The sequence below is a fragment of the Cebus imitator genome, unplaced genomic scaffold (genome assembly GCF_001604975.1).
Source record: "Cebus imitator isolate Cc_AM_T3 unplaced genomic scaffold, Cebus_imitator-1.0 Scaffold317, whole genome shotgun sequence".
In the NCBI taxonomy this organism is placed as follows: domain Eukaryota; kingdom Metazoa; phylum Chordata; class Mammalia; order Primates; family Cebidae; genus Cebus; species Cebus imitator.
This window is the reverse complement of record NW_016107632.1, coordinates 2,266,823-2,279,226: the sequence shown is the minus strand read 5'-3', so window position 1 is coordinate 2,279,226 and position 12,404 is coordinate 2,266,823. Positions and strand designations below refer to the sequence as shown.

General features: G+C 43.1%; 1 protein-coding gene across 7 annotated transcripts in view; it reads right to left on the bottom strand.

Annotated features, from left to right (window-relative positions):
* LOC108286323 (apolipoprotein L6-like) overlaps positions 1-12,404 on the bottom strand; it is a 34,190-nt gene that overhangs the window by 11,802 nt on the left and 9,984 nt on the right. For 2 of the 7 annotated variants that reach the window (XM_017504030.2, XM_037729773.1), the window contains exons 4-6: positions 10,752-10,848; positions 7,027-7,863; positions 4,032-4,092 (exon numbers count right to left, since the gene is read on the bottom strand). In XM_017504030.2, the coding sequence (XP_017359519.2) occupies positions 4,032-4,092; positions 7,027-7,863; positions 10,752-10,848 (995 nt within the window). Of the gene's footprint in view, positions 1-4,031; positions 4,093-4,456; positions 4,696-6,230; positions 7,864-10,751; positions 10,849-12,404 lie in introns of those variants that run through there. The other 5 variants (XM_017504033.2, XM_037729774.1, XM_017504036.2 and 2 more) reach the window with 4 other exon arrangements.

Below are 12,404 nucleotides of genomic sequence, written 5' to 3'. Positions count from 1 at the left end.
AATTCTTGGCACATCCTACACCTACTGACTCAGAAACTGTGTGGATGGTGTCCAGAAATGTGTATTTTTTTTTTTTTCTCAGATGGAGTTTCACTCTTGTTGCCCAGGTTGGAGTGCAATGGTATGATCTTGGCTCACCACAACCTCCACCTCCTGGGTTCAAGCAGTTCTCCTGCTTCAGCCTCCCGAGTAGCTGGGATTATAGACATGTGTCACCACGCCTGGCTAATTTTGCATTCTTAGTATAGATGTGTTTCCCCATGTTTGTCAGGCTGGTCTCAAACTCCCAACCTCAGGTGATCCACCTGCCTTGGCCTCCCAAAGTGCTGGGATCACAGGCACAAGCCGGTTTTCCCAAGGGACTTTTATTGGCCCTACAAGTCAAGTTGGATTCCTTGTAGGAAAGAACACGAATCCAGCCAAAGCCTTCGTAAAATAACCAGTTTTTTCAACTGTGCACTGTTACAAAGAAAATATATTCTAATTGCACTTATGCAAATAACGATACTGCTATAAGTTAAGAATACTCACAACTAGTTTTCAAATTCTGGAGAAATCAGGTAAAGAGCAACAAATATGCTTCAAATTTTGTTCACAGAAGTATACTTTACTCAATTGTTAAAAAGCTGTAACTAGCTCAAAAGAAAAGTTTCCTTGTCTCTGAAAAACCATACAAAGGATCAGCAACATTTTAAGCAAAGTTAAAAAAAAAAAAAAAGATCACTTCAGACTTCTATTAGTTTAATCTATGCAGTTAACTCCTGTTATGTTTGATAGCTATGAACATTTCAGGTTTCCACGAGAGTTCTGAAAGTTTTCCTGTCTATTCTGATATCATATTTTCCAAAGTTATCATAACCCTGCACTCAAGAACACCTGTTAGAGTTTTATAGTTGATTATAAACCATCTTTTAAAGAGAATTAAGACAATTTTTGTATTGACAAAACATCTTAGGACAGCCACAGTCAAAAATATGATTTGACTAAGAAATTTGGTTACTGTAAGAGTTACTGCCAAGTTTAAAATGAGGAAACTGAAGCCAGTGTAAGGAAATTAAATGCCATGTTTATTCAGTGCCCTGGTGAGGTTCTCTGGTCCCATGGAAAGGGGGCCAGAGAAGCCGCACTGTCTTCCTGGGGCATGGGTTTATATGGCTAGGAGGAACAAGCAACAGCTGGGTGCTCTGATTGGGTCCAGGGGAGCGGGATTGAGACGGGGCGGGCCACTATTGGTTGGTTGATGGGTTGTTGGGTGGGTTTTCTGGTGCAAGAGCCAGCCAGGGTTGCATTAGCCGGAGCCTTCCAAGGGAGCCATGCAGCAGAGCTAGATGCCGAGTGTAGAGCCTGGTGCTGGGTGCAGAGGTGGGTGTGTCCGGCCTCCTGGCAAGGCAACCAGCCTTATAGTTACCTCTGTGGCATACAATGATTTTATGTAACAGTTATAATTATTAATAACATATCTAAGTCATATTACAATTATAGGAGATTTCAAAAATAATTTTGGAACACATACCAGTAACATTTATACAACTATGCCCCAAAGAAAGCCAAACACCATTTCATATTTGATGATGCTCCCTGTATCACTTTTATACCAAATATGCCAAATGTCACACAGTTGCATTAGTGCATTACTGATGTCAAACCCAATTCTTTTTTTTTTTTTTGAGACGGAGTTTCGCTCTTGTTACCCAGGCTGGAGTGCAATGGCGCAATCTCAGCTCACCGCAACCTCCGTATCCTGCGTTCAGGCAATTCTCCTGCCTCAGCCTCCTGAGTAGCTGGGATTACAGGCATGTGCCACCTTGCCCAGCTGATTTTTTGTATTTTTAGTAGAGACGGGGTTTCACCGTTTTGACCAGGATGGTCTCGATCTCTTGACCTCGTGATCCACCCGCCTTGGCCTCCCAAAGTACTGGGATTACAGGCGTGAGCCACCGCGCCCAGCGCCAATTCGTAATAAAACCTTATTTAAGCTTTTTAACCTTGAAAAAATTCTTTATTTTTATAACTTTACTCATGTCTTTTTTTTTTTTTTTTTTTTTTNTTCTTTCTCATATAAAATTGTTTCTTTATGCTTTCTTACCAAAAAAAACCCTTTATTTCTGTAGCTTTCTTACATCTCTCTTATTTCCTGGTTCCTTTTACCTTGTTTTATACATAACTTTTAAATAAGTTTTTAATTAGGCAAATCTCGTTCAGCTTTTTTTTTTTTTTTTAAAAAAAGGACACACTTTTTTTTTAAGCAAGACTGTTTTCCTACAAGATATATTTATTTTAAAACACCCAAATAATGAATTCTCTTTTATTTAATTTAATGTGACTTTATATTCTAAATTATGACCAGTTTGTCTGTATTTATCCCATTACATAATTATTTCATTTTAATTGTTTATCTAGATTATTTCTGAAAACTCTGATAGTCATGATTTAAAGTTATGAAACCACTATTGCAAAATTACAACTGAGACAGTGAAAAACGATTTAACCTAACTGACTCCACCTTGCTCTTAACCTCCAAGCGGTCCTTGTCCTGGGCACAGGCCAAAGGAACTTTGGGAGGAGCCTAGTTTATAGTTCAGCTTTGAAACAATGACAACAGCCCTTTTCCAAAACAAACCACCTTCTTGCCTCTGGACTAACTGCCTAAGGCCATAGGATTAGAAGTTATGGTAATCTTACTAAATTCAAGGTGCAGTTATGTTCATGAAACCCATATCAATTTATTAAAAATTATACCAGCAAAGAGAATTCTGTTTTGGGCTGGGTTTGTAGTTTTATAATCCCTATGCCAAACGTTGACACTTTACGGCATTTGTCAGGGGTAAGTATAAAATTGCTTGACAAATATAAGGCAAACAAAAAGTATGCCAGAAATTCCTAAGACATTTCTAGTGTTACTTTACCAACAATTTTAAAGCTAGTTTATTTATTAAAGATTTCACTTAAGTTACAGAAACTTGAAAAGCATTTGACTAATCTTTTCTATCTGATTTAAGCATGTTTATTTTTCTTTAAGCCAATTAGAGCTCTTTCATGTATTTTCAGTACTAAAATATTGTGTACACAACACATAGATACATATAAGGACATATTAGGCATGCCAATAAAGTGCATTTATTTCTAAAGCCCCTCCCCTTTTTTCCCTATCTTAGACTTCCAGATTCTTGATAACCTGTTTTACAACATTAGGCAGGTGTCAGCCAAATAGCCTTAAATTTGCACATTACAGGAAGCAACCCAGGTGAAAATCAAATAGCCAAATTTACATTACAAGGTACAGAAAGAAAAAGTCTGGTGGTGGCAGAGGGGGATGCTTTTACTTTTCTTTGAGCCAAATTAAACGTAAAATTAAACTACATTCTTCCTTAACCCAAGAGTAACCTCTGCTGCAATAACTGTGTTAGTCAGAAAATCTGGTGAAAACACAATTCAGTCAACTGAGAAGTAAAGGAAAAAAAAAAAACTTGCTACAAAAAAAGACAAGGTCTTAAAAGAGAAAAACAAACAAAAAACAAAAACGTGCAGGCTTTTCAAACACAAAATGCGCACACACGTCTTGGATGTTAGAGCTTTAATTAAGCAGACTTTTCACCATTGAGCTCCTTAAAAAACTTTGTAAAAAATCTTATTACCGTATCTCAGCTAGGACAAAATGTTGCCATTTCAGCATTTGCTCTTTCAGCCACTGGTCTTTCAGTTTGGTCTGGCTCCAAAAGGTGGCCTTGTTATGCAAATAGAACCCCTATAGTAATTAAAATTAAAAATATTTTCTTTTTTTTTTTTTTAAGCCGGCTGTTTTCCTCCCACTTCAGAGGTCTCGTTCCCCATAATTTAGGGTTCCCCTTTGGATTTGACCAAGACAGAAGCAAACAACAAAACAGTTAAGCAAAACTAACAAGGATCACACAAAGTATACAATTTCTGAGTGCTCTAAGTGTAGGCAGAAATGAACACCAGCTGGTTGTTAAATGCTAAATTTAGTCATTTAAAAATAATTTGCAAGACAGAATCCCAAAACAGTTTCTTACCTAGTTTGGGTCTAGGGTCCGAAAGTGATGGGTCTCAGGCTGTAGACTGCCCTCCACCATCCTAGAAGCCGGAAGAAAAAAAAAAAAAACCCACTGGAAGCGAGTTCAAACTCCATTAAAATCACCTGTCTTCCATCATCATGGAAGCAGGAAAACTTGCCTTCCTTGTTGGGAGCAAGTAAAACTCCAAAAAAAGAGGAGTCGTACAGCAAAATAAACTTTAGATCTCTACCAGATTTTAAGAAATCAGGGATTTTCTGGAGGGAATCCTCTCAGACTTCAACAAATTGTCCTATTGGTTTGAGCCATAAAGTTAGCTCATGCTGGCACCAAGCACTGATGGATTTGTCAAGGGTCGGGGGCATCTCCACTCAGAATCCATTCATGGTTTCCAAAATGCGATCCCAGAAAATACGAGACAGGTGTCAATTAATTTAGAAAGTTTATTTTGCCAAGGTTGAGGACACGCCTGTGACACTGCGTCAGGAAGTCCTGACGACATGTGGCCAAGGTGGTCGGGGCATAGTTTGGTTTTATACATTTTAGGGAGACATAAGGCATCAATCAATATATGTAAGAAGTACATTGGTTCAGTTTGGAAAGGCGGGACAACTTGAAGTGATGATAAGAAGACTGGAAGCCAGGAAGGGAGCTTCTAGGTCACCTGCAGGTGAGATACAAAGGGTGGCATTCTTTTGAGTTTCTGATTAGCCTTTCCAAAGGTGGCAATCACATATGTATCTGTCTCAGTGAGCAGGGGGATAACTTTGAATAGATTGGGAGGCAGGTTTGCCCTAAGCACTTTCCAGCTTGAATTTTCCTTATTCTGAAGCTCCAAGATATTTTCCTTTCATAGTTGACATCCCCAACGTGATAGTGTTTGGGGCTCAGAAAAGGATACCCTAAAATAGGGTGCTTTGGCATGCCAGGTGCTTTGAATAAAGGAGACTGAAGGGCCTCAGAAATAAGAGAACCAAGGTGTCTCTCTGATCCGCTCCTGTCCACTTCCCTTCCCTTCCAAAGCACAAGTGAGGGGCTTTCTTAGAAGTTCTCTTATTTGATTAAGGGAAGTTTCTCCGGAAGGAAGGCAATTGTCCCAGATACCCTTTACTAGAATCTATATCAATCAGAGAAGATTAACTCATATTGCAGAACAGGAAAATAATTAAAAGTTGCTCAAAACACCATACCTAGATAGATTTTTTTTTCTTTTTCTTTTTTTTTTTTTAAAGACGGGGTTTCACCATGTTGGTCAGGCTGGTCTTGAACTCCCGACTTCAGGTGATCCGCCCGCCTTGGCCTCTGAAGTGCTTGGATTACGGGTGTGAGCCACCACGCCCAGCCAGAATTTTTTTAAAAATTTATTTAGGGTACCTTAAGTGTGCTGTATTTATAAAGCCTATGGTAATATACAATAATGTCCCAGCCCTTCACATTCACTCACCACTCGCTGACTCTTCTGAAACAACTTTCAGCCCTGCAAGCTCCATTCACAGTAAGTGCCCTACACAGGAGAGCCAATTCTTATCTTTTGTGCTGTATTTTTACTTTCCTATTTCTGTTTACGTATGTTTAGATACACAAATACTTCCCTTTGTGTTGCAATTGCTTGCAGCATTCAGTAGTCACATGCTGTCCAGGTGTGTAGCCTGGGAGCAATAGGCTCTCCCATATAGCCTAGGCGTGTAGTAGACTATGCCATCTAGGTGTGTATAAGTACACTCTGTGATAATCACACAACAATGCAATTGCCTGATGACAAATTTCTCAGAATGTGACCTCATCACCAAGAGATACATGACTGTAAGGCCGGGCGTGGTGGCTCACGCCTATAATCCAAACACTTTGGAGGCCAAGGCGGGGGGATCATCTGAGGTTCAAGACTAGCCTGACCAACATGGTGAAACCCCGTCTTAAAAAAAAAAAGACACTTGGCAAGTGACATAACCTCCCTGGCTTAGTCATTTTTGGTGGCTATCATAAAATAGTAACAAACTACTATTGGGTTGCTTACACCACGAAATGTATTGTTTCACAGTTCTAGAGGCTGGAAGCCCCAGATTGCACTGCTGACTCATTTACTTCCTGGTGAGGGCTCTCTTCTTCTGCCTTGCAGACTGCCGCCTTCTTGCTGTGTCCTCAGATGGCCTTTCTTCAGCGTGGCTGTGCAGTAGGGGTGGGGAGGCCCTCTTGTATGTCCTCCTCCTCTTATAAGGAGGTCAATTCCATTGCATTAGGACCTCACCCTGATGGCCTTATTCAACCCTAATTACCTCCCAAAGGCTCCATCTCTAAATACAGCCACATTTTGGTTTAGAACTTCAACATACGAATTAGAAGGAGAAGACAAGTTAGTTCCTAACTCCCCCTGTGGTTCAGTGTCTTCTTTGTTAAAACTGGGAAGACTTGGCTGGGCACAGTGGCTCACGCGTATAATCCCAGCACTTTGGGAGGCCAAGGTGGGTGGATCACTTAAGGTCAGGAATTCAAGACCAAAGGGGCCAACATGGTGAAACCCTGTCTCTACTAAAAATGCGAAAAAAAAAAAAAAAAAGCAGGGCGTGGTGGTGTGTGCCTGTAATCCCTGCTACTTGGGAGGCTGAGGCAAGAGAACTGCTTGCACTCAGGAGGCGGAGGCCGCAGTGAGCCGAGATTACGCCACTGCACTCCAGCCTGGGTGACAGAGACCCTGTCTCAAAGCAACCAAACAAACAAACTGGGAAGACCCTTTTGCCAGCACATGGGCCTTAAGAAGTGTTGAGGGAGAAACAGAAGGCATGCCCACGTGTGTCCAGGACAGGCACCCTCATCTCCAAGATGTACTTGATATTATTTGGACATCCAAGGCCATGGTGTCCCCATGTCCTGAGAAGCATTCATGTAAACATGACATACACACAGACACACACACAGACACACACATATCCACACATGCTCCCTTAACTCCTTCCAGTAAGCCTTGGTTTTACAGGTCCCCACCCCTCTTGCCCTTTACCTCACTTTCTGCTGCAAGTTCTGGTAGCACTGGGTGAGTTCTGTGAGGTCCCTCTCCAGCTCCGAGGCCTTGGCTCTCAACTCTTCCGCGAACTTTGTCCTGGCTCCTTCCTTCAGGTGCTTCCATTCTTTTGAGAAAGCGGCCAAGTCAAAGCCAAGGGAGAAGGCGGCCATCGTACCTCCCAGCATGCGAGCATTTTTGGTCATTGCCAGCGTTGTCCCTGCAAAGACCTTTTGCGCCTGTTCGGTGCTCCGGGAGTAGACTCTGCCAGTGGTCAGAAGACGCTTGGCGGCATTGGCCAAGCGTGGGTCGGCTCTGACTTTCTGAAATGCACGGACGTTTTTTCTGGTGTTCCTCACGGTGTTGATAACGTTAGCGATAATCTTTACAGTGGCCCCGACATAGTCTGCCCTCTCTTCCTCAGCTTCCCTCTCCTCCTGGTCATGGGTCGGCAGTATGTCTTCAGCCTGAGCTTGGGCTTTCCTATTTTGGGAGTGCTCCAGCCTATCGCTCACAATGCTGGTGACCGTAGCTGCTGCCCCCAAACCTTGACCAGCGGCGGAGAGGAGCAGGCTTCCTCCTCCTGTCGCTGGGGCAAGGGCTAAACCCAGGAGGCTCACCACCCCAGAGACGACAGCAGTGGAGTTGGCCACCAACTTAGTCTTGGTGAATTTCTTGTGGGTTTTGTCAATATCCTCTGCGAGGGCACGGAGCTCGTCAATGCTCCCTTTTAGATCTTCTCTCATTCTGGGAAATTCTCTCAAAAATATTTTTTCTTCGGGGGACAGATCATCTTGTAGCTCCACATCTTCACACAGAAAAGTGTCATCCTGGTCCCTGAGGAAAAGCGAAATAAAGATTTTACATCAGCTTCCCAGCTGGGAAAATCCATGTGGCTCTTGGATATTCTTGCCACTCTCGACTTTGAATCCTCAAAAATCCCCTGAAAAGTCTCAGAGCGTCGTAGAGGAGTTCAATCTTTGCTGAAAGCTACTGGTTCCATGGAGGAAAGAAATACATAAGAGGGGCATGTGGAGGGACAAATGTGAGTCACCCCAGCCTTGGCCAAGGAATGGGGAAGGCAGATTAGTCCTGAGGCAGGTTTTCAGCCTTGTTCACAGAAAGTACGGCACTGCCGCAGAGGAGGGGCAGTAAGGAAATGTTAAAACCCTACTCAAGATAAGAAACTTGGGAACGCCTGGCACGGTGGCTCACATCTGTCATCCCAGCACTTTGGGAGGCTGAGGGGGGTGGATCATGAGGTCAAGAGATCGAGACCATCCTGGTCAACATGGTGAAACCCCGTCTCTACTAAAAATACAAAAATTAGCCGGGTGTGGTGGCACGCACCTGTAGTCCCAGCCACTTGGGAGGCTGAGGCAAGAGAATTGCTTGAACTCAGGAGGCGGAGGTTGCAGTGAGCCAAGATTGCGCCACTGCACTACAGCCTGGCGCCTGGCGATGGAGCGAAACTCTGTCTCAAAAAAAAAAAAAAAGAAAGAAAGAAAAAGAAACTTGGGAACAATGGCCAGAGAAACCTGGGAAAGTAGGAGAAAGAGAAGACAAGGTGGTGGGCAGAGGATGAGAGTCCCAGATGTGTGGAAGTGAGTAGGAGACTGGAGGGGGCCATATCGCGTCATGCATCCTCCACTCTGATGACCTTGAATTTGGCTACCATGGGGTGTACCTTGGCTTCCACCAGAAGCTGCACATTGAGAGTTGAGATAAATTATTATTCATGTCCTGAATGCTCCCATTGCTCTTGGTCAGCTTTACTTGACCCTGCAAGCAGATGGGATTGGTCCTTCATGGAAGAAGTTTGGGACAAAGAGACCCAGGCCCCTCTTCCTCCAACATTTCACAGGACGAAGTAGGAAGGGACCTTTGCCAGCCCAGCTGGCTTTGACATTCAAGGGAGAGCTGCATCAGGGTGAGAGCAAAGCCTACCACTTGGGGCATTTTCTAATGCAAGGTGCCGTTTGTGCATTTCCTTCAGGAAGAGCCCAGGGGGCCTGGTGATCACAGATGCCCTGGCCCAAAGGAGAACATCAGAACTGGAGGGAGCCCTGGAGAGGATCTGGGCCGTCTCCTTTACGATTCAGTAGGGTCTTCAAGCCCAGGGAGAAAAGACGACGCTCCAAAGGAACACGCTAGGCAAAGATGAAGCTTTGTGTGGGCTCTGAGACCTAAACTCGGTGCTCTCTGCCCTTCCATTCACCTGCCAGTTGATGTCAAGGCTTCCTCGTTGACATATATGTCTGTCCATACGTGTATTTATCTTTTAAATCTCTGTCTCCACACCCACACCCACAATTCCTCAATGGGAAAGATTAGAAACAAAATATACCATTGAGCATATGTTTTAAGTATTAATGAATTAATAAATTTGGGCCCAGTTATCCATTAACCCACAGATGTGAATCAGTTAACAGCGCAGAAGGTCACCAGGGCTTGCAGCGGGGAAGGGGTGGGTGAAGGCAAGGGGGGTGGCCCTGACGAAGAACCCTAGACTTAAAAGATGCCATAGTTTAGCCTCCCTATCTCTCTGTTTCCTCAAGGAGTGCTGGACAAAAGGAAACAGCCAACAGATATGCAGCTGCCAAGATCAACACCACTGTGTATTAACTGTAAAGTTTTGGTTTTAGCGTGGTTAACTAACGGAAGCTTGACTTTGTGTGTGTTTTTTGTTTGTTTTTTGTTTTTCGTTTTTTTAAAGATGGGGTTTCACCACAATGGTCAGGTTGGTTTTGAACTACTGACCTCAGGTGATCCACCCACCTAGGCCTCCCAAAGTGCTAGGATTACAGGCGTGAGCCACCATACCCAGACAGTGTTTTCTTAATTAAACCAGGCATCTCACATGTGGCCATCTCTGCCCCAGTACCTCCTGTATCCTCTGGTGATGCCTGCTGGCACTGGATAACACTGAGTCCAGTTCCATGAGATACTACACACAGAGCTCCCCGAATTCACTCAGCAAATATTTGTTACTTGCACACGTTCTGCAGGTGGCTGGCGGTGCCACCTCTGCTGATTTACAGATAATTGGGCTTAAATTCATTAACTTGTTAACACCAAAGGACTTCCTCCCTTGGTGGTATGTGAGCTGAAGAAATGGAGTTCCTGCCTCCAAGAGATTTACAGAGATGAGGCCCCAGAGTGGAGCAATTTCTGTCCTTGGAGTCCTACTGCTCAACGCAGGGTGCCGGGCTCCATCTTGACTTGCTCTCAAAAATATTTACTGTAGCTCCATGAAGTATTTTTTCCCTAGGGGAACATATTTTCTTTGAGGCAGAGTTTCGCTCTTGTTACCCAGGCTGGAGTGCAATGGCGCGATCTCGGCTCACCGCAACCTCCGCCTCCTGGGTTCAGGCAATTCTCCTGCCTCAGCCTCCTGAGTAGCTGGGATTACAGGCACGCACCACCATGCCCAGCTAATTTTTTGTATTTTTAATAGAGAGGGGTTTCACCATGTTGACCAGGATGGTCTCGATCTCTTGACCTCGTGATCCACCCGCCTGGGCCTCCCAAAGTGTTGGAATTACAGGCGTGAGCCACCGCGCCCGGCCCGGGAACATATTTTCATATGCATAATGGAGACCAGTGGGAAGATAAGGCCCCCTTCATAGCTAATGCTATCAGAGCACGTGTTCCTTGTCGTGAGGATGCCGGCAGTGTTTCAACAGAACCAGCCCTCTCCCTGGGGACCACGCTCTTTGGGTTACCTTTGCAAACCAATACCAGCCTCGTATTCTTGCTCTGCCTGGTTGTCCAGCAGCCTCTGTGGCACCAAATCTGTGTCCTCGGGAGTCAAATGATTTTCTGGACAGGAATGCGGAAAACAACATTACTGCACATACGATGAAACCTTATGAAATTCAGGTGTGGAGGGACTTTGGATTATACAGCATCAAAATAGCAACCACATAGCACGCTAGATATTTGCAAATGATTATTTTAAATTGTATGTTGAGGTGTAGCTTACATATAATAAATGCATGCAGTGAAATACTCAGTTCAATACGTTTTGACATCTACATTGGAGGATAGCAGCATACACACCCCAAAATATGCCACCTTGGCATAAGGATTATTTTGAGCCAAAAGCAATTGAGAATAAGTGGGTACAAGAAAAGTTCCCCACCCTCTCCCTATTTGCATAAAAGCAGGACATAAATTTACAAAAGTGTCCCTTATCTCACTACCAGGAAGGATAGCGTCATTGCTAAAGATGACATTGATTTGTCTTCCCACAAGTCGTTGCCCCTGGAGACTCAAAATCTTTTTCCATTGTCTTGCTACTTCTCTAAAAATTTACTCTTTATTGTTGAAGGTGTATTGAAGCTGGAATTCAAAGCTACCCCTCTGGGAATTATTTAATTCCTGGACCTCTCCCATGTACATACGAAATAGACATGTTAATAAACATCTGCTTGGTTTTGTCTTTTAATCTGTCTTGGGTTACAGGAGTCTGTTCCAGCTAAGAACTTATGAACGTTGAGAAAAAAATTACTTTTCCTCCCATGCGTAGCCAAGGGCTGGTAACAACCTAAATACATCAATCAATAGACGAATAAATAAACAAATTATAGCATAGTTATATAGTTAAATACTATACAGCAATAACAATTTTTTAAATGACTGATACCCAAACAACATGGAATAATTTCACAGACATTATTATTGATTAAAATAAATCAAACAAATGGTTCCATTTATATAAAGTTCAATAATACGCAAATGAATTGGTTATAGAAATCAGAATCGTGGTTTCCCTTGGGTGGGATGATTACTGCCTGGGAGGAAGAAGAACAAAGAAATCTCCTGTTCTCTATCTTGACCTGGGTGAGTGGTTCCTTGGATGGATATTGTAAGAGAGGAAAAAATAATTATCCCTCTACCCTTCTAAGTTCTCAGCTAGGGCTCCTGTAACCCAAGGCAGATTAATAAGAGAAAAACAGAAGTCAATTAATATGTACCTCTCAGGTGTATGTAGGAGACACCTAGAAAATAAGTAATTCTCAAAGAAGTGGCTTAGAACTCCCTGCCTGTATAGCCACCTTCAACAAAGAACAATACAATTTTAGAGAAGTGACAAGACGAAGAAAAAGGACTTTGCATCTTGAGGGCCACCAAACTGTGGGAAGACGAATAAATGGGAAATGAATGATGGAAAGAGACTAGTCGAATTTTCTTTCCAGTCTATCATTAATGGGCATTTGGGTTGGTTCCAAGTCTTTGCTATTGTAAACAGTGCCTCAGTGAACATACATGTGCTGTGTCTTTGTAATAGAATGTTTTATAATCCTTTGGGTATATACCCGGTAATGGGATTGCTGGGTCAAATGGTATTTCTATTTCTTTTTTTTTTTTTTTTT